Consider the following 23,447-nt stretch of genomic DNA (forward strand, 5'->3'; position numbering starts at 1 on the left):
ATAGCACAGTAATTAGTGCAATAATATTCCCCTGTAATGGTGACAAAAAGTAAGGTTCCTTTACAAAATATTCTCCCGGTGTGGTAATCGAACTTGGGGCCTAGATGCTAAGTAACGCCTTACTAGCCACTGAGCCACTACGGCATTCATGTTTTAAAATTTTAATTGTGTCACTATGATTGTATTCGTAGCTGATTCAGCGTAAAAATCGTTAAAAATGAAATTCTAATTGCAAAATTCATTTCCTTAGCGGGGTTAGAACCTTGGACCAGTGGGATGGCACAATCACTAGCTAGCCCATACGCTACCGTTTTAATTAGTGGTTTTTATAGTTTTAATTAACTATCAGGTAAGGCCATGTCGTAAACTGTAATTCTGTGTAGGTGGTATGCTATTCGCGTGGCAGTCAGATTTTATTTTCGCTAGCTGCCAACACTGGGAGTTTGCAAGCCACTACGAGCTATTATTTTCAACCACATTCCGACCGACAACTCCATAAATTTAATTTACATCCGCATACCGTATAATACTCCAACACTCTGCTAAAATTCTAATATAAGCGTAATCACTCCACTGGTTGAATTTCAACCGAACACGTAAAATCTGATAAATCCTCTCCAAAACGCATAAACCAAATTAATTAGATCAAATTAACTAAAGATAAACATATTAAATTCATATGTGCCACCGAAAAATTATATACAGAAATACTGATAGGAAAACACCTATCGATAATAAGCAAAATCAAATCTGTTATAGCTTGGCATCCAATCCAAACCAGGACCACGCGGCAGCCATGCATCACAGTGCGGTCCGCGTCCACACAGAATCCGATTGTACTCATCCCAGTACTGGCGTCGAACCATACGCATAAACTTCTCGTAAGTCAACTTGTTCAGCTGCTCCGGGGTGAGGTGCGCTGTGTACTTCACGTGCCACTTAGGCAAAGGCTGATCCTTGGGCAACTGGTGTTGCTGCATGATCATCTGGCGTCCGCCACGCTGCAGTGCCAACCGAGCTTTAAGCTCAATTTCCGCTTGTGTCTCTTTGCGTACGGGCTTAAGAGGATCTTCTTCGTCTGGTTCCTCGTTCGCGTCGTGAGCTTCTGCAGCTAGCTGTTGTGCGCGCTGCTCAACTCTGAGGGGTACAGGCAACGGAAAGTTAACTGGAATGGAAGACGGAATCATTTGTTGATCTTTCCCAGTTTCCTCCGTCTCAGCTTCATCATCAGAAAATTGCATTAAATCCCCCACATCTGTAGGTTTCTGCACAGGCTTGGGCTCGGGTTCGTAAGGTTTCGCTGCCCATGTAGCCTCCGCATACCATTCCTTAATCTCCAAAACTCGCTGTAGTTTAGGCATCTGTTTCAGAGACAGCCTGGCTGCAGGCACCAACTGAGGAACTTTCTCCTCGTCCTGCACTTGACGAGCCATTTTACGATAAAATTCCACAATTAACACAATTAGTTCGACCGCGTCATTAAAATACTACAACTTTTCCGGAATTCAAAATTATCCACGACTAACTGTAATTATGAATGTTACACCGTTGAAAATGAGTACGTGAGCGGAAGTTTTTAATGGCTCAGCTCGCCACTGTCTGTTCATTTTTGAACGTTACTCAAAATCCGAATTCGACCGCTCTGTCCTTCCTTTTGGTTAAATTTTACTTGAAATATAAATTTGTACCTTAATTTCGCATTTGGAGGCGAGGACTCCCTATTTAAAACTGAAAACGAATATTGAAAGCTAAGGGCAGCTGTGTATGCTTGTGCGCCCCTATGCTGTGATTCAGCACGCTACACAACAGACTTCACCGGAAGTCCCCAAAAGTTAAGCACCACAGGCGCTCCCGTTAATTTGTACTGTTCTTAAAGTGTTCATATGGTAATAGAGGCTTAGAAATCTCCAACGGCATACTTCAAGCGAAGCTAACTTCTGTTCCTGTGACGCGGTGCAGTTCACCGGGTTCAAAACCTTTAGTACAGTAATGTACTAACTGACAGATGTTCGGAGGTTCGAAAATTTTCTTTATTCAACTGTTTCCTTTTCTGGAGGTGGTTCTTTTTATTCCCCGAGATTTAATATAATTTTACGAATATAGTAATGACTGTGAATTTCTTTTCCTGTTCTTGGGTTTTATGCCTCCCACTGGAATGTATTCAGCGTGTATTATTACTACCGGAAGTCATCTCTCGCTCTCGTACTGCAGTTACACCGCGGATTACCATCCGCTGCACCTAAAGCGTTGTGCTTACGGCAGAGTGGACCAAAATTGTTTAATTCCAATATACGGCCATCAATTTAGCATAACGTTCTGCCGTCGTATACTTTAATTTCAAATTCAAGTTTAACGTTGTAGATCTGTAAATCCTTAAAATGTGCCCGTTTAAAACACAAGATTCATTTTATCACAGCTTTAGATGATTTAAACCTTAAAACAAAAGTTTTGTCCATTCCCAAACAACATTGTCTACTATCATGCTTATTTGTCGGCCAGACGAACATACTGTTTCATAAGCCAACGGAGCTGTTTACGATCCTGCTTCTCCTCGGGTTGCTTCAAGATAACAGCTACCGCTGCATCAACCTCCTCAGCGTTTTTATACAAACTGACGGGGCGGGCGTGCAGTTTCTTAACTCTCCTCTGTTTCGGGGGAAGTTGCTGTACAGCTGGAGCTACTTCAGCTTGTGGCTTCGATTGCATCACCTGCAGCACTGGCTCAGCTGATTCAAGTTCCGGTGCCTTCGTCTGTTTCGGTTCCTTGGGGCAATTCTTGTATGCCTTGCGGACTGCAGCTCTCTTCGCTGCCCAACGCAAATGTACTTGCCAATACCGCACCGTAGCAGCAGCGTGGATCATCTGCTGTTGTGCCATTTCCGGTGAGGTTTTGCCTACATACATGCACCATTCAGTTAGTATTATTTTAAACCATTAAACCGTACTAGGTCTCCGCTCTTAACTATTAGAGCTGTAGAACGTCTTAATAAGACTAAATGTCTTTACAAATACTAATGCGCCTTACTGATCGTGGCTATTCCAGCCTGCTCTGTCTCTTCTGCGGCCTGCTTCATAGCATCCAAAATCTCCTGCTGGCGCTCCAATTTCTTCTTAAGTAAGATTCGGATGCGGTCGTCCGCAAACATGTCCGCACCGCGCTGCATGGTGTCCAAGGTGTGAATTGCTTGGGCAAACTTCTCTGCCTCTTCCTTCGTGAAGAAACGGCCCGCGGCGAGCGTATCACGCTGTAGCTGCTGGAGGTGTGCACGTGCTTCCAGCATACGGTGCGCGAAGCTACAGAAGTGATCCTTCTGGTGTTCCGCAGTATCAGGATGAAAATTCCGAGTGAGGAGACCCTCTTCTTCACTCTCTGGGCCCAGATCCTGTTCCATAGCTCTTTCAAGAGCTTTCTGCAGTGGAATCCCGCTGGGCGACTCTCGCCAAATCTGAATCGCATCCGCATACAACCAAGCATTAAAGTCCCATTTCGGTGGGGCTTTAAGTCTATTGTAGACTTCGTTCGTCAAAAACATAGCGTCGGAAACAGGAGACGTCATGTTTTATCGTTAGAATTTATTTAAACTCAACAAAATTCACAGGAGCTTTAATATCTTTAAAATATTGAACGAAAATACGAACTTCCGCTTTATTTAGCTGTGCTGTGCATGGTACCGCGTGTTTGACTTTCTGACTGCCCCAAGCAGTCACTACTGAGGGTGGTTGGCCTATCGCCAGTTTGTTGTGGTTTTTGTCATTTGCCCCTATGGTATTTTAATTTGCATTTTATTCCTTTTTGTCAGATTTTCTCGTTAATATCGATCCTTTCTTCATTCTTCCGGTTGTATTTAATGTCTCGTCTTTTATACCAGTTCAACATAATGGGGAATAGCGGGAAAACAACAATTCCAACGAGCAAACGTGAACTCAAGGTACACTGCACAACAACAGTTGCCATTAACTCTATATGCTAAAAACTAAACAAGATCAAGGATTCAATTTATAACCAACTATTCTTTGTAGTTTCCATTATTCTATCAAAATACTGGGAGCAATATTCTGAATTACTCCTCATGCCCACGCTTAGTCCCTCGCTGCATGGCATCCTCACGTACAGCAGCATCCTGCAGTGGAAATTCATTCCGTGGCTGTTGTGCTCGGTTCGTCACGCGGGACAGCACTTGTCCATACGTCAACATAGCTCCTTTATCATTCAACTCGCCAGGATCCAAACCAGCAGCAGTAATCGTAAACAGCGGATCCTTCACAATGTCCACGCCATGGTTGCGACGCAGCTGATACACCAAATGGCCAATTTTCCATGGATTTTTCGGACTGGCACACAAGAACTGCCAAATCAAGTTATCCGCCGGATGCTCATAATCCAATGTAGCCAGGTACTCATTGAAACGTTTCACAGGCATAACGCCACCCGCTTGTAGGCACTTGTTGCCAATGTAGATTCGCGTATCAGGGTGTACGGCAACATACGGTTCTTCATTCTCCCGTCGCCAAATCGACCATGGAGTCGGACGGCCATCCGCGCCACGTGCATAATCCTTCGTAGTCGGAGGAAGTTGACAGTCATCTTCCTCGGTTTCCTGTCCACTATCTGACGGGGATGCACCACTGTCCGATTCTCCATCGACAGAGTCGCTGGTGCCCGTCTCTGATCGTTCGTCATTTGCTGCCGTTTCTGCATCATCATCAGGCAGTTCCTCTGCCATTAACTCATCCTCAGGAGGAATCTGCTGATCCTTGGGGTCCATGATACCAGGTAAAATGACTCGCACTTGTAAAGGCTTCGCTGTTAAATCTCTATTTAATAAAAACTCGCGTATTCACGCCTTGACACTGTGTGGTGCTAACACGTCAATTGACTAGTTTGAATTTTCTAACTGTAAAATTTTACCCGGATCTCGTGCTGCCTCTAGAGACAACGAACGCCGTCTGAGCCTCTTAATTTTACTAACCAATGGCGAATTATTCTCATACGAGTACGTACAATTTAACCCTTCCAGATTCTGCTGATAGCAAGTTAACCGCGTATAATTTGACTATATACATGTAAAACCATTGAAACCTAACGGAAGTTAAAATATCAAATCATATGTACAACATTTACAAGGTACCATGTACCTGCTTATTTATTTTGCTTATTTCCGGTGGTTTCCTTTGGACCAGCAGTGTACACAATCATCTTCATAAGACAATACGTCGCGTTCGACTTCCGGCCAGTATAGTCTTAATTCATACAGTATATAATCCAGTACGCGCACATTACTGAAATATTTATGTTTTAATCTCCAATGTACAGATTCCAATAACAGGGTGCGCCATTGGTGAGGTACCAAAATTCTGTGCACTTTTTCCGGTGAACTGTCTACATAGCAGATGTACCCATTCTTATTTATTATTTTAGGTAAATGCTGCTGTACATACCGGGAGTTATCCACAAGTACTCCATCTACCAGCGCCTTCCACATTTGTATATCTGCACACTCAGACTGCCGGAAACGCCAGAATTCCGGGCGTTCCATTATGTCATCATTTACAACACCAACGGGCCAAAATTTCTCCTTGGGCTTCGCCCAATCTGGTATTTCTGGTGGGGCCATGTCGTGCTCAAGTACATTCTTCGATTTACTTTCTATTACGTTAACTTCCGTTTCAAAAATACCGCAAAATATCTCCGGTTTCACTATTACTTTCTTATCGGTAGGGGCCATGTCGTGATCAACACGATTAATTTTCGCTTCAGGTGCAGGCACCGACAAGACTGGGGATACGGGCTCAACTTTTATCCGCTTCTGTGGTACTTGTGTTTCTGCCGATACCGTCATATGCTGGGATACGTTCGGAACATCGGCTAATCTGTCTGCCGAATTAGTATCCGCCGATCTACCAGTACTCTGATCCCTTTTCCTTTTGGAATGCTCAACCGCGAATTTCACTACTGGTTTACTGACACGTCCGGACTTCGTACGGACCACCGGGGCCATCTCTTGCTTATCTAGGAACTCTGCATATTCACGATCCAGTGGCGATGTCGCCATATCCGGTGTCGGCAGGACGGGCGGCGGAGCCGGCGCTTCGTCTACCACATCTGGGCTCTCCTTTTCAAAACAGGAAAGGAGCTTCAGCGGCTGCTCATCAGCAAGGATGACGTCCACATCCCGAAAACAGTAAGGCTTTAGCCTGGACACATGCACTGTGTCTAATTTAACATTTCCCTTTTTGTTGCTCTTAACTACATAGTGCACGGGGCTACTTTGCCTAACAATCTCCCATCCTGCAGTCCATTTAGGGCTGAGACTCGGATTTTTACCCAATTTCCGGTGTAATACGTAGACCAATACATGGTCACCTGCATTATACTTAACCTCCGATGTGTTCGCGTCATAACGTATTTTATCTTTTAGTTTATGCCGGAACTCCTCGGCATTAACAATCTCCAATGCTTCGCCCAATCCTCTCTGCATCTGTTGCACATATACGTGTGCAGGAACCACATAATCTTCATCGAGTGGTAGGAAATTAGCCATCGGCAGCCTCATTTCCTGTCCGTACATCAGGAAAAATGGAGAATGCTGCGTCCGTTCGACCACTTTAGCGTTGAAGGCTGCAGTAAGTGCGGGCAGAAAGACATCCCAGTCGTTCTGTTTTTCATTAACGTATTTGGCCAAAGCCCGTTTTATCTCACCGACTCTCTTTTCAACAAGGCCATTCCCCTGTTGATGTCCCGACGCCGTAGGTGCGTGAGCGACGCCTGAGAGTGCTAACAATTCCCGAAAAAGCTCAGACATGAAGTTGCTGCCGCGATCGGAAGTGATGTGCGCTGGCATACCAAATACTGTTAAAATACGCCGGTAAAAGAACAGCGCCAAAGTGGCCGCATCATTTCTTTCCACTGCCTCCGCAACTACGTACTTGCTCCCGTAATCAACTGCAATAATTATGTTTTTATTTCCAGATTCGGTTGGCGGAAGAGCTGGAGCAACATCGATCGCCCATACCATTCTCGGAGGGACCGTAGGATTTGTCTGCAACTGACCAGCCGGTGCCGTTGCCGGTGTATTCTGCGCCAGACATGCCGGACACGAAGCACAGTACTGTCTCACTGCTTCAAACATTTTTGGCCAGTAAAAGTACTTGTAAATTCTTTTATAGGTTGCAAGTACTCCTAGGTGCGCTGCTAATGGAGAGTCGTGGTTATCCCGAAGGAATTCGAAACGCCGGTGCAAAGGTACGTACATACAGTAATAAATTTTCTTGTTTAGTTCGAATTTGTAATACACAACGCCCTGGCGTACTACGAATTTATTCAAGTGTAACCGCTCATGCGCAGACATTTTCTCCTTATTATTTTCTAATAATAACTTCCAACGGCAAATAGTTTTGTCGCGTGACTGTTCTTCTGCCCAGTATGCAGCTTTTTCGTCTTGTACTAATTTCTGTATTTTATTTGCGTCAAACGCCTCTTCATCGTGTTTGTTAACTACTTTCAGCTCCATCGACATCGCTGTCATCTCCATATAATGATCCGGGTAATCACGATCAAGTACCTTGTAGCAGCACTCAATCATGGCGGCATCGCCAACAAACGGATGTGTTTGACGATAATCGAATTCAATGTCGGACTCATCAGAAATCGGCTCAGGTTGATCCCCTGGATTACGACTGAGCGCGTCAGCTATAACGTTCTCCTTTCCAGGTATGTGCACGGGTTTCGTGTTGAATTGCTTTACGTAAAGGGCCCAGCGTCCAAGACGGCCTGCGGCGTCCCGCATATTATGCAGAAATACCAACGCTTGGTGGTCAGTCTGGACCTCGAACAAGTAGTCAGAGAGATAGTGCCGCCACTTTTTTAACGCACAGATCAAGGCGTAAGCCTCCAACTCAGTTGGGAAATACAATCTCTTCTGAGTTTCAGTTAACTTTCGGCTTAAATACGCGATTGGCCTCCAGTTTGCTGGTACCTCTGTTTTCTGTCTTTTAGGGCACTGCATCAGCACGGCGCCGACGGCAATAGTGCTCGCGTCGACAACAACACGTGACACCGCTTCCGGGTCATAACGGGCCAATACTGGAGCCGAAGTAAGTGCATCTTTTAGCTCCTCAACCGCTCTAATTTGCTCTTCGCCCCACTCGAAATCTACCTTTTTCGGTATCAGCCTTTGTAATGGCTCTGCCTTCTCCTGAAAATTCTTAATAAACTGGCGGTAGTAACCTACCATTTCCAAAAATCGAAGTATGTCCTTTTTGTCTTTTATTGGGCCGAAATCACGTACAGCCTGTATTTTCTCAGGGTCTGTACTAATACCGTGCTCATCTACAGTGTGTCCCAAAAATGTAATCGTATTGACAAAAAGCTCCGTTTTTTCTGGGCTAATTGTCCAGCCGCACTCTTGGAGACGAAGAAATAATTCTTCAAGATCCTTCATGTGATCTTGAAGATTTTTTGAAAATACAATAATGTCATCGATAAAAACTAACACGTTGCGCCATTTCATATTGGCTAACGTCAAATCCATCGCACGTTGAAAAGCCGAAGGTGCATCCTTCATCCCAAAAGGTAAGACTTTATACTGGAATGTAAATTCCTCGCCTACCATCGTTGTTTTAGGGCGATCTTCTGGCTTAATCTTTATTTGCCAGAACCCAGACTTCAAGTCTATCTTCGAGAACACCTTCGCCTTATCGAGGGCATTGAGGATATCATCGACACGCGGTAACGGATACGAGCTGCCCAGCAGGCGCTCGTTGAGCTTCCGAAAGTCAACGGTAAGTCGGCGCGACTTATCTTTCTTCTTTACAATGCATATGGGGCTTCCCCACGCCGAATTTGTCGGCTCGATGATACCGTCCTTAACCATTTCCTGTGTTTTTGCTTGCAGCCATTTCCGGTCCTCGAAGGACGTCCTGTACGGCGGCGTCCGCACCGGCGCACTGTTTCCGGTGTCTACTGAATGCTCATAAATGGTGCAACATCCTACTGGCCGTGCCTTGGTAGGTAATACCGCCTTGGCCTTGTAAAATATTTTCTTCAATGCCTGTTTATCTGGGCAAATGTCACCAACTTTAATTTTGGAAAATGTTTCCTCTGTTTCAGCGTCAACTACGTTATCTAACAGTGGACTTTGTGCCTGCATCGCCCGACATTCACAGCGTTTATCCTGCACCGGAAGTCCATTATTGTCTCGCTCAATACGGCAAAACTCGTCATGATAGTTTTCATTATATTCCGGAGTGTTCATTTGGTACACTTCCTCTACGGCAACGATACTACCCAGGTTAGTATCTTTATTCAAAATTAGCTGTTTGTCCGATACGTTCATAACGCAAAGTCGGCAGTTTCCTTTGTCATTTAATGATACAACGCCGTCAAACAACAAAGCATTCTTATTATTTTCTGGGATTTTCCCTTCATACAAATATGGCTTCTCTTGCAGGTTTGCCCGGTTGAAGCGCCACAGGCTTTCCGGTGATAATTCAGTTGTTGCCCGAATAATTCCCTGACTGTGCGGTTGAATCACTATTGGCTGGGCAGGAAATAATTCCATCTTAAAGAATTCTATTGGACCAACTTCCGGTTGTACATTATAAATTTCGTCTAAGTCCGAAGGAAACATTTCCTGCATCATTTCCCGCGTATCTTGCATTAATACAGGCTGGTACATGTCGTGCTCAGTCATATTCATTTCCGCTTGTTGTCGGTGTGCCTCTCGAAATGCTAACTCAATTCCATTCCGCGTATATACGCACGCCGGAATTTCTACAGATTCCCGAGCATCCTGTGATCTCTTGGGCAAACTGTATATCACATTCTGCTGTGGTTGGCTCTCCATGGCCATCTGTGCCACAGTTTGCTGTTGTAATAGCTGCCGTTTCCACCGGCGGCTCGCACCTGATTTTCTTCTTCGTGTGGGAATGAACCCCATGCCTTCCGTTTGAGATTCACTCTCTCCCGTGTATCCATACACTGGTTTATCTGCAAATTGTTCTAGAGGAGGGATAACCGCATTACTTTGTTGAATTTGGTTCCATATCCGGTGCTGTTCTTCAATACTGACATCCGCCACTGCGGCCTGATTTAATTGAACATCGGGGTTGCAGAAATCTGGGATCTTTTTCTTCTGTCCGTGATACGCCACTGACGGATTCTGCACTGCGCCCGTGTACACGACCGTATCATTCGTATGTACCCGTGGCCGTAGCCGCACTCCGGAGACGTCCAAACCGAACGGTAATTTTGATAGCGCTTGGTCTCGCGTAAATTGCTGCTTCTCCGCCTGTCTATCCTCGTAGGAGACTGGTACATGTCCCATGTCAATTGGCGACATACTCGGTTCTGGAATAAACCTTCCGTTTTCGAAGTCACCTGCCGGAGCGGGATTTTCCGGTGAGAATGTAACTTTCTTCTTTTCTGGCTCAGCTAACCGTTCCTTCCGGTGAGTAATTGTAAACTGCTGCCGGAAATTAACTGAATTACGGCATACTTCACACTCTTTTTCATACTCTTCAATCTGGATAATGATATCCGGCCAGTAAAACATTTTTACGAGATACGGATATAATTTTTCGCGTGGTCCGTATACTTGATTATGTATCAATATCTCGTGAAATTTAGCGATTAACTTGTCCCGCCACTGGAATGGGACATATATACGTGGGCACTGCCCGTCATGATCAGGGACGCGGCAAATCAAGCCTTCAAACGTAAGCATCCGGTTTAATTCATTCTTCAAGTAATTCGTATTCGCATTTTGCGGGTTATTTAGAAACTTCAGCCACATCCGGCTATCCATACAATTTTGTTGCTCTTTTTTCCAGAACTCAACATCTCTGAATTCCTTTTCCGTCGGGAATCTGTCCTTGTCCTGCGGCCGGGTTAACGGCATCATCCATTTCATCAATTCTGGATTTCGCGCCAAGCGGTGCGGGTATTCCCGTTCGTGCACTTCGTCAACGTGCTGGTGATTGAAGTCGATCGGTACAACATTTAGCACCTTTGTACTAAATACTACACACTCAACTGTTTTGTTTGATTTTTTAGGAAACCCCGCGAACGTATAATGTTCGTCCGGTACCATTCTCAATAATGCTGCCAACGTGGAAAGTGATTTCACCGGAGGTTTATTGTCACCCCCACAAACTTGACTAGGATCTATCGCAAGACATCGTCCACTTTTAATCGCCGTTTCATTTGGATTATTCACGCACCGTGACGGTAGCGGAAATTGTTCACTTTCCTTTCTAATTCGTTCCTCCTGGAAGTTTTGCTGTGGCACACCACCTCCCCCACAAACTTGACTTGGACCGGAGGTTACTTCCATTGTCGGTACGACAGCTTCCGTCTTCTTTTGTTGTTTTGGCTTCACATAGCCCCTCACTGCTTCGTGTACAGCTTCCTCCAGGAATTCTTTGTCACGTTTGTCTGAGCCCGGCAACATTGGCTTCGGTGCCGGCGGCGGCGTCCGTACTGCGGTGACCACTGGATTCTCTGGTTTTGGAGGGCGTGGCCATTCTTCTTTTGCCCGTTGCAAATGCATAAGGCATATTTCCGGTTTCGCTTTTGCAAGTATCAGGTGAGCCGATTCATATGGTACAAACTGAGCTTCTTTTGCTACACCTATTCTTTCCGTTAACATCAGCGCCGGTATCGACGGCGACTGCTTAACTCCTGGCGGCAGCAATGGGTCAAAATGATGTGACCGTATGATGTCCGCCATATGATGCATTCGGCGCGGATACCAATCCGGTGCACTGGGATGACGACGTGAGAGTCTCCAAGTCATCGTGCTCATATCCAGAATAAACGGCTTTGTTGCTAGGAAGTCGAGACCGAGCACAATGTGATCCCGATCAAACATGGTGCTGACCAGTAAGGCGTGTTCAAACGCTGTTCCGAACTCGTGTATGGTGACTACCACCGACATCGGCTCAATTACTTGGCGCCCTTGATACGCCGTGTGCACCACTCTTCCCTGAATGTGATCCGGACACCGGTGAATTTTTAAATTCATGTCCTTTGCCATTTTATAGGACATTACAGAAATGCTCGAGCCGGTGTCGATCATAGTTTTAACTTTTTTGTAATTGACATCAATTACAGAGTACCAAGCCTGTGCGTCCAGCGTCGGCATTAAACAGACGTGATCTGCTAACGGGTATTGTTCTATATCCACTACTTCTGCCGAATTACACTGGATCGGAGAGATTTCCAGACCCGCAGGTAAATCAAGATCCATCATATTCATTTGTAGGCCGTTTGCCCTGTTCAAAATTTCCGGTGTCGGCTCGTACAACCTGGGTAATGCTAACGGGTTTCTGCACGAGTTCGCAGTGTGTATTCCGTGGCAACGGTAGCAAATCTCGATGCCCCGTGTGGTTGCCCATTTTTCCCTAACAACATTTCTCTCATCAAACGGAATTTCTTCTACCTGATTAGACTGTGGAAAATTTTGCCGGTTATTATTATTATTATACTGCGGACGAAAATTATTATTATTATTTTGTGGGCGATAATTATTATTATTATTCCCACCCCGATGATAATTATTATTTCCGCGATAATTATTTCCATAATTATTTGGCCGGAAGTTGCCCTGATTATAGCCATTATTATTATTTACAGGTCCGTTTGGCCGGAAATTCTGAAAATTCTGCATTGGCGGAAGCGGCTGCTGTACTTGCTGCGCAGGCGGCGGAGCCGGAGCCTGCACCTGTGGCTGTATCTGAGGCTGGATTATCGGCGGCGGAGGAAATGCCTGGGCGTACTGCACTGGCTGCATCTCCATCACTTGCGGCTGCTGATATACCGGATACGGTATGTACTGTACTTGTTGCTGAGGTACATTCGGAACGGAAATAGGCTGCGCCGGCGATGGCGGCGGCGGCGTCTGATTTCCGGTCTGTACATTCTGGTAATTCCCCGAGCCGTAGTACGGCTTAGAATATCCTCCGCGATTATTATAAAAGTTTCCACGATTCCCCCGTGACGAATAATAATTTCCGCGTGACTGGTATTCACCGCGACTGGTACGGTTTTCTGCTTCAACATTACTGCCCGCACTCCGCGGTTCCCGAATTGTCACGCGCTGACGCGGCTCGTCTTCCTTCCTTTCATCGTCCAAAATTTTCTGTAGTTTCTCGCAGTCCTGAAGCTGTGCTTCGAACTCTGCATACGTTTCCGGTCTGTCTCTGTAAATGGTTCTGTACCACTCTTTCCTGTTCTTTTTCAGGCCTTCCAAGAGAATTTCCACTTTTTCTTCCTCCTGTACTTTTAATTCTTTAAACCAGATAAGGAAACTGTCCATGTATGTCCGGACGGCTTCATCCCTTTGGCAATGACGATTGTTCATTGCTCTTCGCATTTCCGCTTTGGATGATGCACCGTTAAAGTGCTTAATTATGGCCGGTTTGAAAAATTCTGGCCATGTCTTTGTTTTATTGTCTTTATAGAGATCCGCAAACCATACATAGGACGGTCCTTTTAACGCACCGGAAATCGCGCGACAAGTCTGCTTGTCGTTCCAGCCGTTTGTGGTACGACACTGATCGACGGATATCACCCACTGCTGGATACGCTCAGGCCGGGTGTCATCAAAATTCTGGAGTTTCATCCCGGACTCATTCCTCTCTGTGCCCCTTTCCGTTAACCTCTCCAGAATGTCTGCGATTTTATCGTCGCGCTCTGATTGTCGTACTTCTCGAGGATCCTGAAGGATAATTCTGTGGGACGATCGAGACGACGTCGATCCCGTCGCACTAGGCGGACCGCTTTGTTCATCATCCTCGCTATCGTCATCACGTTCTGTTTCCTCATCCGATTCAATCTTACGGCTATTTTTCTTCTTCTTCTGTTCTGTTTCGATAGTGTGCTTCTGCAACACTTCCTTCCGTAATCCCGGTTTTGACGTTTTCTTTAACTTAATAAAATTGTCTTTTATTTCAGGCCTTTCTGCTGCCTTATCCTGACGGATTACCGGCTTCAGCGACGGAGCTGCACTCGCTTCCCGCTGTGTATGTGAAGAATTTGGATCAGAAGGGGTGAATGTCTGATGATCGTAGCGATCATTTCCGGGCGGAGCAACTGTGTCTCCCGCGCTCACCGGTGCTTCCGGTTCAAAGTGAACTTCTCGGACCTGATTGCGGTAGTGTTGCACTTCCTCCTGCAACTCTGCATAAGCTGCCTCGTTATTGTGTAAATGCTGCTGCAGATTATATATGGCGACTCTGCATTGATCACCTTCCGCTCGAAGACGATCCGCTTCCGTTTGGCGCAGGTAAGCAACAGCTTGTGCTTCCTTTACCTCTTTTTCCGCCTGTGAACATTTATTACACGGCTTTTCCAACTGGCGCTCCTTTCTTAACTTTTCGCTTTCCGCCTTTGCATTAGCTAGTTCAACTTTATACTGTTCAATTGTGGACAGCAACGTTTCTTCCCTATCTTTAGAGACAGCTGACGTTGCTGCTCTAGTCGATTGTAAATATAATTCATTTTGGGATTTTACCATGGCCAGTTCTTCCTGTAACTGTGCTACATAATCGGCATTCGGATTAATTCTTTTTTGTTCTTCTGCCAACTGCCTCCGCAACTTTTCCAATTCATTATACTCCGAACTACTTCTTTTCTGTAGTTCCACATATGCGTCTCTCTGTTGCTGCAGTTCCCTGCGCAATGTATTTGCCTGTTCTGCTAATCTGTGGTTCTGTTTCTGCAGGTCGGCGTCGGCCTGCTGATTAACATTTGACTGCCGGGATGCTTTCAACGCATCATACTCCCGCCGGAGCTCCTCTGTGGCATTTTCCAAATTGCGATTATCGTCTTTTAACTGGTTAAGTTCATCCAGTAACTTTTCATATTCCCGTTTATCTTCCTCCGATTTTTGTCGGTAATTTAGAATACTTTCATTTAATGCTTTATTCCGGTAAAGTGCGGTATCCCGCTCTTTACTAACCATTTCACACTTTTTCCGCATTTCATTGAACTCATTTTGAAATTTTAATTTTGTGTTCTTCTCCTCCTGCAGGAGCTGATCCATTCGCTTTGATTCACCGATGGAATCAAGCTTTGCTTTTGATTGAGCCACTATTCTCCGTATTCCTCTGAATAGGAACGGAAGTGACTCACGCGCAATTTTCTCCAAATCCTTTTCTGTTACTGCCGTGGCCAACCTATCATCAACGCTGGCGGCCTGTTCCATGAATTCATCATCAGTGAATTCAAAATCTTTATCCGTTATGTACTGCTGCAATCCCAACTGGGATGCATGAAATGTGGAATCACCTGTGCGAACTATCCTCATCCTTGGTAAGTCAGACACTTCTTCCAGTTTACTGGTCGGTGATTCATAATTAGATGAATGATCGTCCTCCGTTTCCATCATTGCTTCATTGAAGTCAATAAGACTTCCGCCCGATATAGGCTCGTTTAGATTCTCAGGCTGAGAGGGCGCCTCTTTTGGTGCCGGCTTCTCTTCCTGATTTACTGCTGTGTTGACAACCTTTTCCTGTGCGGATCGGGTTTGTCTTTCCGTTTCCTGTGGCGTAGCTTTGCGCTGCGCCACAGCCTCTGTTTGTTTCCTTGCCTCAATTTCTTTCAAAAATTCAGGCATCTTTTCCCGTGCGCGGGCAACTGCTGCCTTAAACTGTTCATCCGACACGTATTCTTTTATATACGGTTCCGGAATGCACCGGTCTGTCGTAAGCCAATTTGGGTAATAATTAGGACGTCGCCTCTGGTATTGTGGATGTAGTGGATCTTCCTGAAATTTGACCCACGACTTCCCGCAGTACGGTACCTCAGGCACTTCGATACCCAGTTCCCTGTACAGCAATTCCAGAGCGATTTCCTCTGCGTTAAATTTGAATCTCTTTTGTTGAGATGCATCGTACGGTCCTTTCATATACAAAGCAAGAATGTTCGGGTCAATCTTTGTGATCGCCCTCGAACTTTTCTTCCCTGAATCTGCCATACTGTAGTTTTACTGGTCGTTAACCTTTGCGGTTAATCTACCCAAGTAAACTACTTATTTCTTATTTATTCTATTTCCGGCGATTGTGCCAGAAATACAGCAGTGCTTTTGCCGCCTTATATCCGCTCCCGATTCTCCTTTTAGGTTTGAAACGGTATGCAGGATAATTCCCTATGCTGTGGGAAACCTTTGTGGTTTCTACCACAGTTTAATTTTTACTTTCCCTACTGTTGCAGGTCAGTCACCGACTACCTGGTTTGTTTACGTTTTAGCTGCCAGCTACCGCTAGCTGCTGATCTGGCTACCGATTTGGCGCCTTTTGTTCTGCACTGCTGAAGATTTTATCTAGGCTGGCCAATTACAATGGCTTTAGCCCTGATGCTATCTACAGCTACTGCTTACTACAGGCCAGGCACACTGACACTGCAACTACACCTTATTCACCGCGGTCACTGCTTTGCGCAGACAACCCGGAAATTACCCACTTTCTGCTTTCCGCAAAAAGCACTGTAGCCGACCTTTAAGGTTTCGACTACTAATTATTACCACCGCAATTTTGGTCCGAATTTAATTCAATTATTAAATTACTGGGCGAGGAAGCTCAACCCGGTGTGGAAGCACACCAATTTAGCGAGGAAGCTCGCTTAAAAACAAAAACCCTAGGCCAGATCAGGAACGCTGACCTCCTTCGGCGCACCTTTCGGTTCGACGCCTTTCTCGGACCATCAACACTTCTCACAAAAACACCATCCAATTTCCATCCGTAATTTACTGTAATATCAGGGAAATTACGAGACACCCGGTGGGCGCCATGTCGTATTGCTCGATCCTGCTATTGACAGTCAGTTCGGTACGGTATATCCGGTGGATGCCCTGTACGAAACGGATTGTAGATCTGCTCCCTGCCTTAATGCCCAGTCGGTAGAACAACTCTTAAATCATCTGTTACAGTAAATCGGACGGAAATGGATAATTCTGGAACACGTAGAATCAGGAATCCCTAAGCAATTGTGCTGAATACTCCTAACTTCCGGTCGATACACATGAGGGTCCACGAAGCACGAGCATACCGTGATTACCACGCTATAATCCGTATTTAATTATGAACGTCGATAACACAGAAAATGCTTTACTCCGCTAACACACAATCATATGCACAACGCAGGGAAGTTAAAAGCAAGTAGTCTCAAAGTCTGAAATCCAAGACTGATCCGAGACCGCTCGCAATATTAGGAATAACTCAAGCTTATATAGACTAGAAATGCTGTACATCAGAATACATCGCTAAGCCATAACGAGTAACGAATCACAGACTAGATGGAACGATAACCACTTCCGGTTGTACTTGCAGGTAAAGGCGGACAGTCAGTGGATGCACGGTGGAATCCCTCGTACGTACTCCTCCACACGTCACTGGTAAGATCTACCTATGCATGTGTTTGCAAAAGCAAGTTGCCCGCTGCAGACAGATTACCAACCAGGCAACTACGCAGTCGGCAAGCATACGTGTTTAATACTTGTATCTACATACGTTTTATAGTTTCCGCAAGCAGGATTATACTGCATATGCCGCAATGTCTAGCCAACTGTTATTCTGGGATATCGAGAACGCCAACATTCCATGGCGAAGGTCATTCAGTTGGTGCGTGGATCACCTGCGGGATTTAGCGGAGGAACGTGGCTTTGTTTCATCATGTCGTATGCGTATAGTTTGTGGTGGTTCACGCTGCTCGGAAACCGTATGCTTTTATGGCCATAGTCGAAAGCTCTGTGATCCTGATACAGAGGACTGCTGGGAGCCTAACGAATGGTATCCCACAACGGAGAACGGTGAGAACTCTCACTTATTAATGGGGGTGTTCGTGTTTTGTTAAGGAATATGTCACGTACCCACGCTGTAAGGTTTAAAATAACTTGGTGCAACACCACTCTTCGTTCAATAATCCTAGTACTCGTAATCATTGGACTTTACCGATGGTCTGCAACCAGCTGTAATAGAACTTGATTGTCTTTATCGATGTACTGGGCCATGCAAGGTAATACTGCCAAAACACCATGGTCGCTGCATTTCTTCTAATTTTTTGTCCCGTTTTGCTGCTCTATAGTAAGAAGTCAAGCGAGACTGATCTAGGTGTCGAACTCTTATGTGGATGGATGACACAGAGTGACAATCAAACAGGCAGACCTTACAGAAACAATGCTGACAACATAATTGTGGCGAAGATACAGAATTCCATTAACGAACTAAAGCGGCATTCATCGCAGACGCTAAGACTATTACGCGCAAAATTCATGGTGTTCACAAGTAAGAAGTTATTTTTGCAACATTTTTAGATTTCTCTTGAAATCCCTCGTGATCTTTATGATGAAATTCGCTGATGTATAGCAGCTGTGCTTGTCACTTGATCCTTCGTTGCTCTGAGCATAATATCGCCCAAAGAGTGAGAATGTTTTCTGTCACTGGTGTAGAAGACCAAAGACTGCAGGGGAATGTTGAAAATTTGGGAACGGAGGACATTGCGGTTATGGCGATGGATCCCAATTTCGATGGGATACGGGCAACGGGTCACACTTCGAACTCCGCAAATTTTCAGGCTGGCCAACTCGTACAAAACGATAACGAAGAAATCGCAGTCCCGAGCTGGCTGCAGACCGCTGGTAAAATCGCCTTAGCAGCCGGGCTACTTGGTGTTGGGGCGGTGGCCGTCAGTGCTCTGCTGAACGGCCAGCAAAGGCCCGTGCGACTTTTCTGGGACATCGATAACGCACGGTGCGCCATTCCGGCCAATGGAAACTGGCAAGGCTGTATCGCGCATTTACGCGGGATCGGTCGTCAGCAGGGAGTGGATCTGGATACGACCTACGGTATCAAAGTCATCTGTAGAGGATCCGGTGGCGGCTGTACATACCAGCGGTGCGTGCATGCCAGTACAATGTGTGACTTGCAAACTCAGATAAAATGGAGAGCTGGTGCAGCACAGTCAACCACGATGGAAGGTCAGTAGATTCAGTTCGGAACTCGGCCGTTATTTTACTGTCCAGTTATTTAGGTAATACATGACCAATATATTCTGCGTTCTTACCGGCATCTGCGTGCTTCAAAATCGAATGTTAATAAAACCGGCTTATGCACAGTGTACTGCTACTGTTCGACAGGCGTTCTTCTGCAATGTGGTTGCGATGGACGGAACGACAGTAACAGCGCGGATGACCGCTTTGTCGAGCAGCTGACGGTGATATTTTCTGCCACATCGGCCGGGATGAACATCATCCTTGTGACAGGTACGTTAGGCCGCAACTGTTAGGAGTGATTTGTTTGTTTTTCTTTTCGGGGAAGACTGTTTTCCAGAATGAACGGCACTGAAAGCGGCGTATTCAGTGGAGTCTGTATTCGAGAAAGGTCAATTATTAGTTCACTGAACTGCTTTACGTATATCGTGTTTCTTGGCGCGATTTGCTTACTGATTTTACACTTTTGGCGTACTTGTGGTTTTATTTATTACGCGCTCCAGCGACTTCCGGCTGGTAACCAAAACGGGCTTTTGACGTTCGATTGTAGCGCAAATGGCGACATTTTCGGTTAAAATCACTGATATTATATTTGATTGCCTTTAAGTACGTACTAAAGGCTGTGTTTTGAATGGAATTTATTCCAGAAAATCGGATCTTGCGCGGTCGCGCGGCCAGGACTGTAAACGTTCCGTACACACAAAGAATTATTTTTCATCCGGCTAATCCCGAGGATCCAGTGTGGCCGCTAAGATTCGATCCCTTCCCGCCTGGCGGGCCCACTGCTGGACGTAGGGGAGAGGAGTGTGTAATTACGTGAATGTCGGAACATCAAATAAATTGAATAATATCCGTATTGCCTTGCTGTGTGACACCAGCGCAGTTGATCGCGCTTCAATAGATGACCAACTGTACAGAAGCCTGTGATTTTACTTCTTTATCTTTTTACGATTTTTGACAGCACTGTTGTCATTATTACGTATTTTAGCCTAAACTCATGACAGTTCAATTTCACCAATCGAGTGTGTACTACGTAAGTACTAATATGTTCGTATACCATGTGCATTTGCAAGTTATAAAGTGGACTACAACATTTCGCACCAATCCCTTACGCTACAGAAATTTATATAAGTATTAGATGCGCATTACATAAATATTATTTCTACATTATATAAAATATAAATAGTAGATGTGTGGTAATAAAAATATTCCGCACCAACGATCAAGTCAATCTAGTGAAAGATTCCCGAAATATACTGTAACATTATGAACCTTTCGATACCGGCACAGCAACTGATCCCGCCGCTTTTCCTGCGCTTTAAATTGGTCTGTCACCCGTCGAGCTTGCAGGCGCAAAGTTTTCCGCTGATTCTTCATCAACATCATTGGTTTAACGTCATACGTTGATCACGAATCATGATCAACTGCGAAAATTTACAGTTCGACCAATGCTACTACGTATTATTAATATTAATTTTACAATTTTACAACAAATGAAAAATTCGACATTAAGCATCAGCATAATATTATACTGCATTAAGTATACTGCATTAAGTACATTAAGCATAATATACTGCATTAAGTGGCAAGTCCAGCTGGACAGGATGCTTCTCCACATTCGCCACAAGCTTTTCCAAGCGGCAGTTCCAGGCATCGGAGTCGCTCAGCATCTGCGCTGCCTGGACAGACATGAAGCCATCTTACTTCCGGTATCATTCCACTGTCTATGGAGTCGGTTCTTTTAGAACGATACATGTGAGGGCCGCGGCGGATGCGATGCCGGTCTTCTTTATCAACTTTACGATTTCGCAAGTGCTGTGTTATTACAGCTCTTGTGATCCTATGAACATACTGCTATTGACTACTTACACTCGTATTAAATTTTTTTATATAAATACCTGTAATGTGCGCAAGCTTCATTTTCCAGATATAAACAGATATGTAATAGAAAGTATGCGATGAAAAACGATTAATTCTACATTTATATCTACGACTCGTACGCACATTTCATATTATTTTTATGCCTGTGCTTCACAACGCTGGATGAGAGAAAACCTTAGCTATTACAACACAAATAAACATTTAGGCAACAGATAAAAACAGTACGGAAAACATGGCAATATTCAAAAATTAATCAAAGAGAAAAGTAAACAATATGACTGCTCGTATTACCTACTATTAACTTTCCATGCAGCAGACAGTTTAAAAAACCACCGGTTACCAGTGCCAGTCGCAAGCGTTAAACGACATTATCCAGGCGGATGTCGATATTCTTTTTGTAGTGGGCAATGTGGCCTTTGCCCTGTGCTGTCGCATGCAGGATGTTGTTCCGATCGATACTGTACGTCACATCAAACTGGCATTCTCCCTCCTTTCGCGGGGGCAAATCAGGAATGGAAAACTGGCCAATGCGGAATTTGTCCAGATTGAATCCGCGTTTACTCTGAAAGACAGGAAAATCCACGGTAGTCTGATAGTCGTAGGCTGTCCAGATAACCTCTGTGACACTGGTAGGATACGCTTTTCCTCGGGGGATCAGGTCGCAAATCCGCATGCTGCCAGGTCGCAGTTTGTCCACAACCTCCAGCCCGTAGTGGTAAGCGGTCACTTCCTGGACGTTGGTGGCCTGGCGGTTGTTGATGCGATACGACTGCATAGCCGCCCCTCGCGCAATGGCCTCATCCGGATCGGCGTCCGCGCACATCACTCCTTCCCGACCGAAAAACACCTGCAGCTTCTCTTTAACGACCGGCAGCCGACTGCTCCCGCCCACCAAGATGACCTTGTCGATATCTTCCGGGGACAAGTTAGCGGCCTCCAACGCACTTTTAACACGGACCAGGATCTTCTCGAAAAGACCGCGAAGCATTCCGCCGAAAGTCGCCTTCGTCAGCACCACATCGTAATCAAAGTCATCGCGCAGTTTGTGCACCGTCTCCCGGTATGTGCCGAAGTACGGGCTGGACAGCGCGATCTTGGCCTTCTCGGCAATCAGTTTCAGTTTCGCCAGGGCTCTGCTATCAAGCGCCAGATCCATACTGTAACGTCGGTTAATGTCATCAAGGAAGTACTGAACAATCTCGCTGTCGAAGTTTTCCCCGCCCAAATACATGTCGCCGTCGGTGCTGAGGACGCGGTACTCGTTGCGGCCCTCCACCTTCATAATGCTGATGTCCAATGTTCCGCCTCCGAAGTCGAACACCAGAATGGTGCACTTCTCATCCACGACGCCGCCGTAGGCGATGGCGGCGGCGGTCGGTTCGTTTAACAGACTGACGTCTTTGAATCCTGCCAGGCGGGCGGCGGTCAGCGTGGCGGCGCGCTGAGTCTCCATGAAATTGGCCGGGATGGTCACCACCGCGGAAGTCACTTTGCTGCCCATGAATCCCTCGGCCATCTCCTTCAGATACGATAGCATGGTGGCGCTCACCTGCTCCGGACGGATAACCTTTTGCCAAATCACGTCTCCTGCATCACTGCACTGCTCCACCTGAGAATGAAAGTCAGCTGGCTGTAATAACCAATAAGGTATAAAGCGAAGAGAAACAAATACACGCTTCCACGAATAAAAATGCCAAACGCGTTCATAAGTCATTGTTGAATATACGGGCAGTAGCCACTAGCCAGTAGCCTTCGATCCACAGCAACTGCATTTTCAGACTAATTTTCGCAAAAAAACTCTACAAACAAGTGGTGGAAATACTATTCGTGTAGCGTAGTACTGAAACTAACCGGACGATTTTCAGTTCTAAAAATTAATACAGTAATAAGATCTAAAAAAACAATGCTGTCTTTTCAAAAACAGGTGATGTATTTTCTGTAGTACTGTTTTACATGGATGAGACGTAAAGGTATCCGTCAAAAACGCAGAATCACTCACTCGTATCGCAGGGGATCCGTTGTCGTCAACAATCGGGAACGGCATCAGACTGCGCTCCATGATCACAGCGGGATCGTCAAATCTGCGTCCAATCAGGCGTTTGGCATTGCGCACGGTGTTACGGCTGTTGTCGGGACTCATTCGCTTGGCATGCTTCCCAACATCCATCCCGTCCCGCTCCAGACGGACCCAGGAGGGTGTGGTGGTGTCGCCAGCCTTGTTCTTGATCACCTGCGGACTGCGGCCGTGTTTGTACACATACAGACAGCAATGCGTCGTTCCCAAATCGATGCCAACTCCGTCGGCCATGCTGTTGTTCGTTGACGAGCTTTCAGTACAAAAATGATGGACTGAGGAATGAAGAAGCAGGAACCATCAATAATTAACCCGGAGTATGTAAATTATTAAATATACCGGAAGTTTAAATGCAAAATAAACTGCAGAATTCGATTTGTTTTCAAAGTTAGTGCGGCGCGAAAACTCAAAGATGCCACAACAGGCTGATGGAGAATGATTCAACGCGGAAGTGAGAACTCGCACTCAGCAGGGTGTGCTGTATGTACAACTAGGTCGTACAGTCC

At 45.6% G+C, this 23,447-nt stretch overlaps 2 protein-coding genes across 4 annotated transcripts in view; one reads left to right on the forward strand and one right to left on the reverse strand.

The window, feature by feature from the left end:
* The window catches only part of LOC129584279 (uncharacterized), a 29,395-nt gene extending 9,323 nt beyond the window's left edge, over nucleotides 1-20,072 (forward strand). The window contains exons 1-10 of one of the 3 annotated variants that reach the window (XM_055476407.1): nucleotides 13,939-14,153; nucleotides 14,220-14,285; nucleotides 14,724-14,837; nucleotides 15,033-15,313; nucleotides 17,329-17,393; nucleotides 17,518-17,807; nucleotides 18,109-18,282; nucleotides 18,447-18,974; nucleotides 19,134-19,259; nucleotides 19,634-20,072. In XM_055476407.1, the coding sequence (XP_055332382.1) occupies nucleotides 15,269-15,313; nucleotides 17,329-17,393; nucleotides 17,518-17,807; nucleotides 18,109-18,282; nucleotides 18,447-18,974; nucleotides 19,134-19,259; nucleotides 19,634-19,806 (1,401 nt within the window). In that variant the 5' untranslated portion in view covers nucleotides 13,939-14,153; nucleotides 14,220-14,285; nucleotides 14,724-14,837; nucleotides 15,033-15,268 and the 3' untranslated portion in view covers nucleotides 19,807-20,072. The other 2 variants (XM_055476408.1, XM_055476409.1) reach the window with 2 other exon arrangements.
* A 937-nt stretch (nucleotides 20,073-21,009) lies between these two features.
* Nucleotides 21,010-23,395, reverse strand: LOC129584332 (uncharacterized). The gene is made up of 2 exons (XM_055476481.1): nucleotides 22,867-23,395; nucleotides 21,010-22,476 (listed from the first exon to the last, which is right to left on the reverse strand). Exons 1-2 carry the CDS (start codon nucleotides 23,173-23,175, stop codon nucleotides 21,226-21,228), a joined length of 1,560 nt encoding a protein of 519 aa, XP_055332456.1. The 5' UTR covers nucleotides 23,176-23,395; the 3' UTR covers nucleotides 21,010-21,225.
* Between the last annotated feature and the right edge of the window lie 52 nt (nucleotides 23,396-23,447).

Source organism: Paramacrobiotus metropolitanus, unplaced genomic scaffold (assembly GCF_019649055.1).
Source record: "Paramacrobiotus metropolitanus isolate TYO unplaced genomic scaffold, Prichtersi_v1.0 Parri_scaffold0000013, whole genome shotgun sequence".
Classification (NCBI taxonomy): domain Eukaryota; kingdom Metazoa; phylum Tardigrada; class Eutardigrada; order Parachela; family Macrobiotidae; genus Paramacrobiotus; species Paramacrobiotus metropolitanus.

Excerpts from the sequence above, each read along its gene's own strand:
- LOC129584332 (XM_055476481.1), bottom strand. The coding sequence starts at position 23,175 with ATGGCCGACGGAGTTGGCATCGATTTGGGAACGACGCATTGCTGTCTG. Across the intron at positions 22,477-22,866 it reads ACGGATCCCCTGCGATACGA|GTGGAGCAGTGCAGTGATGC; the intron begins GTGAGTGATTCT and ends TTTCATTCTCAG.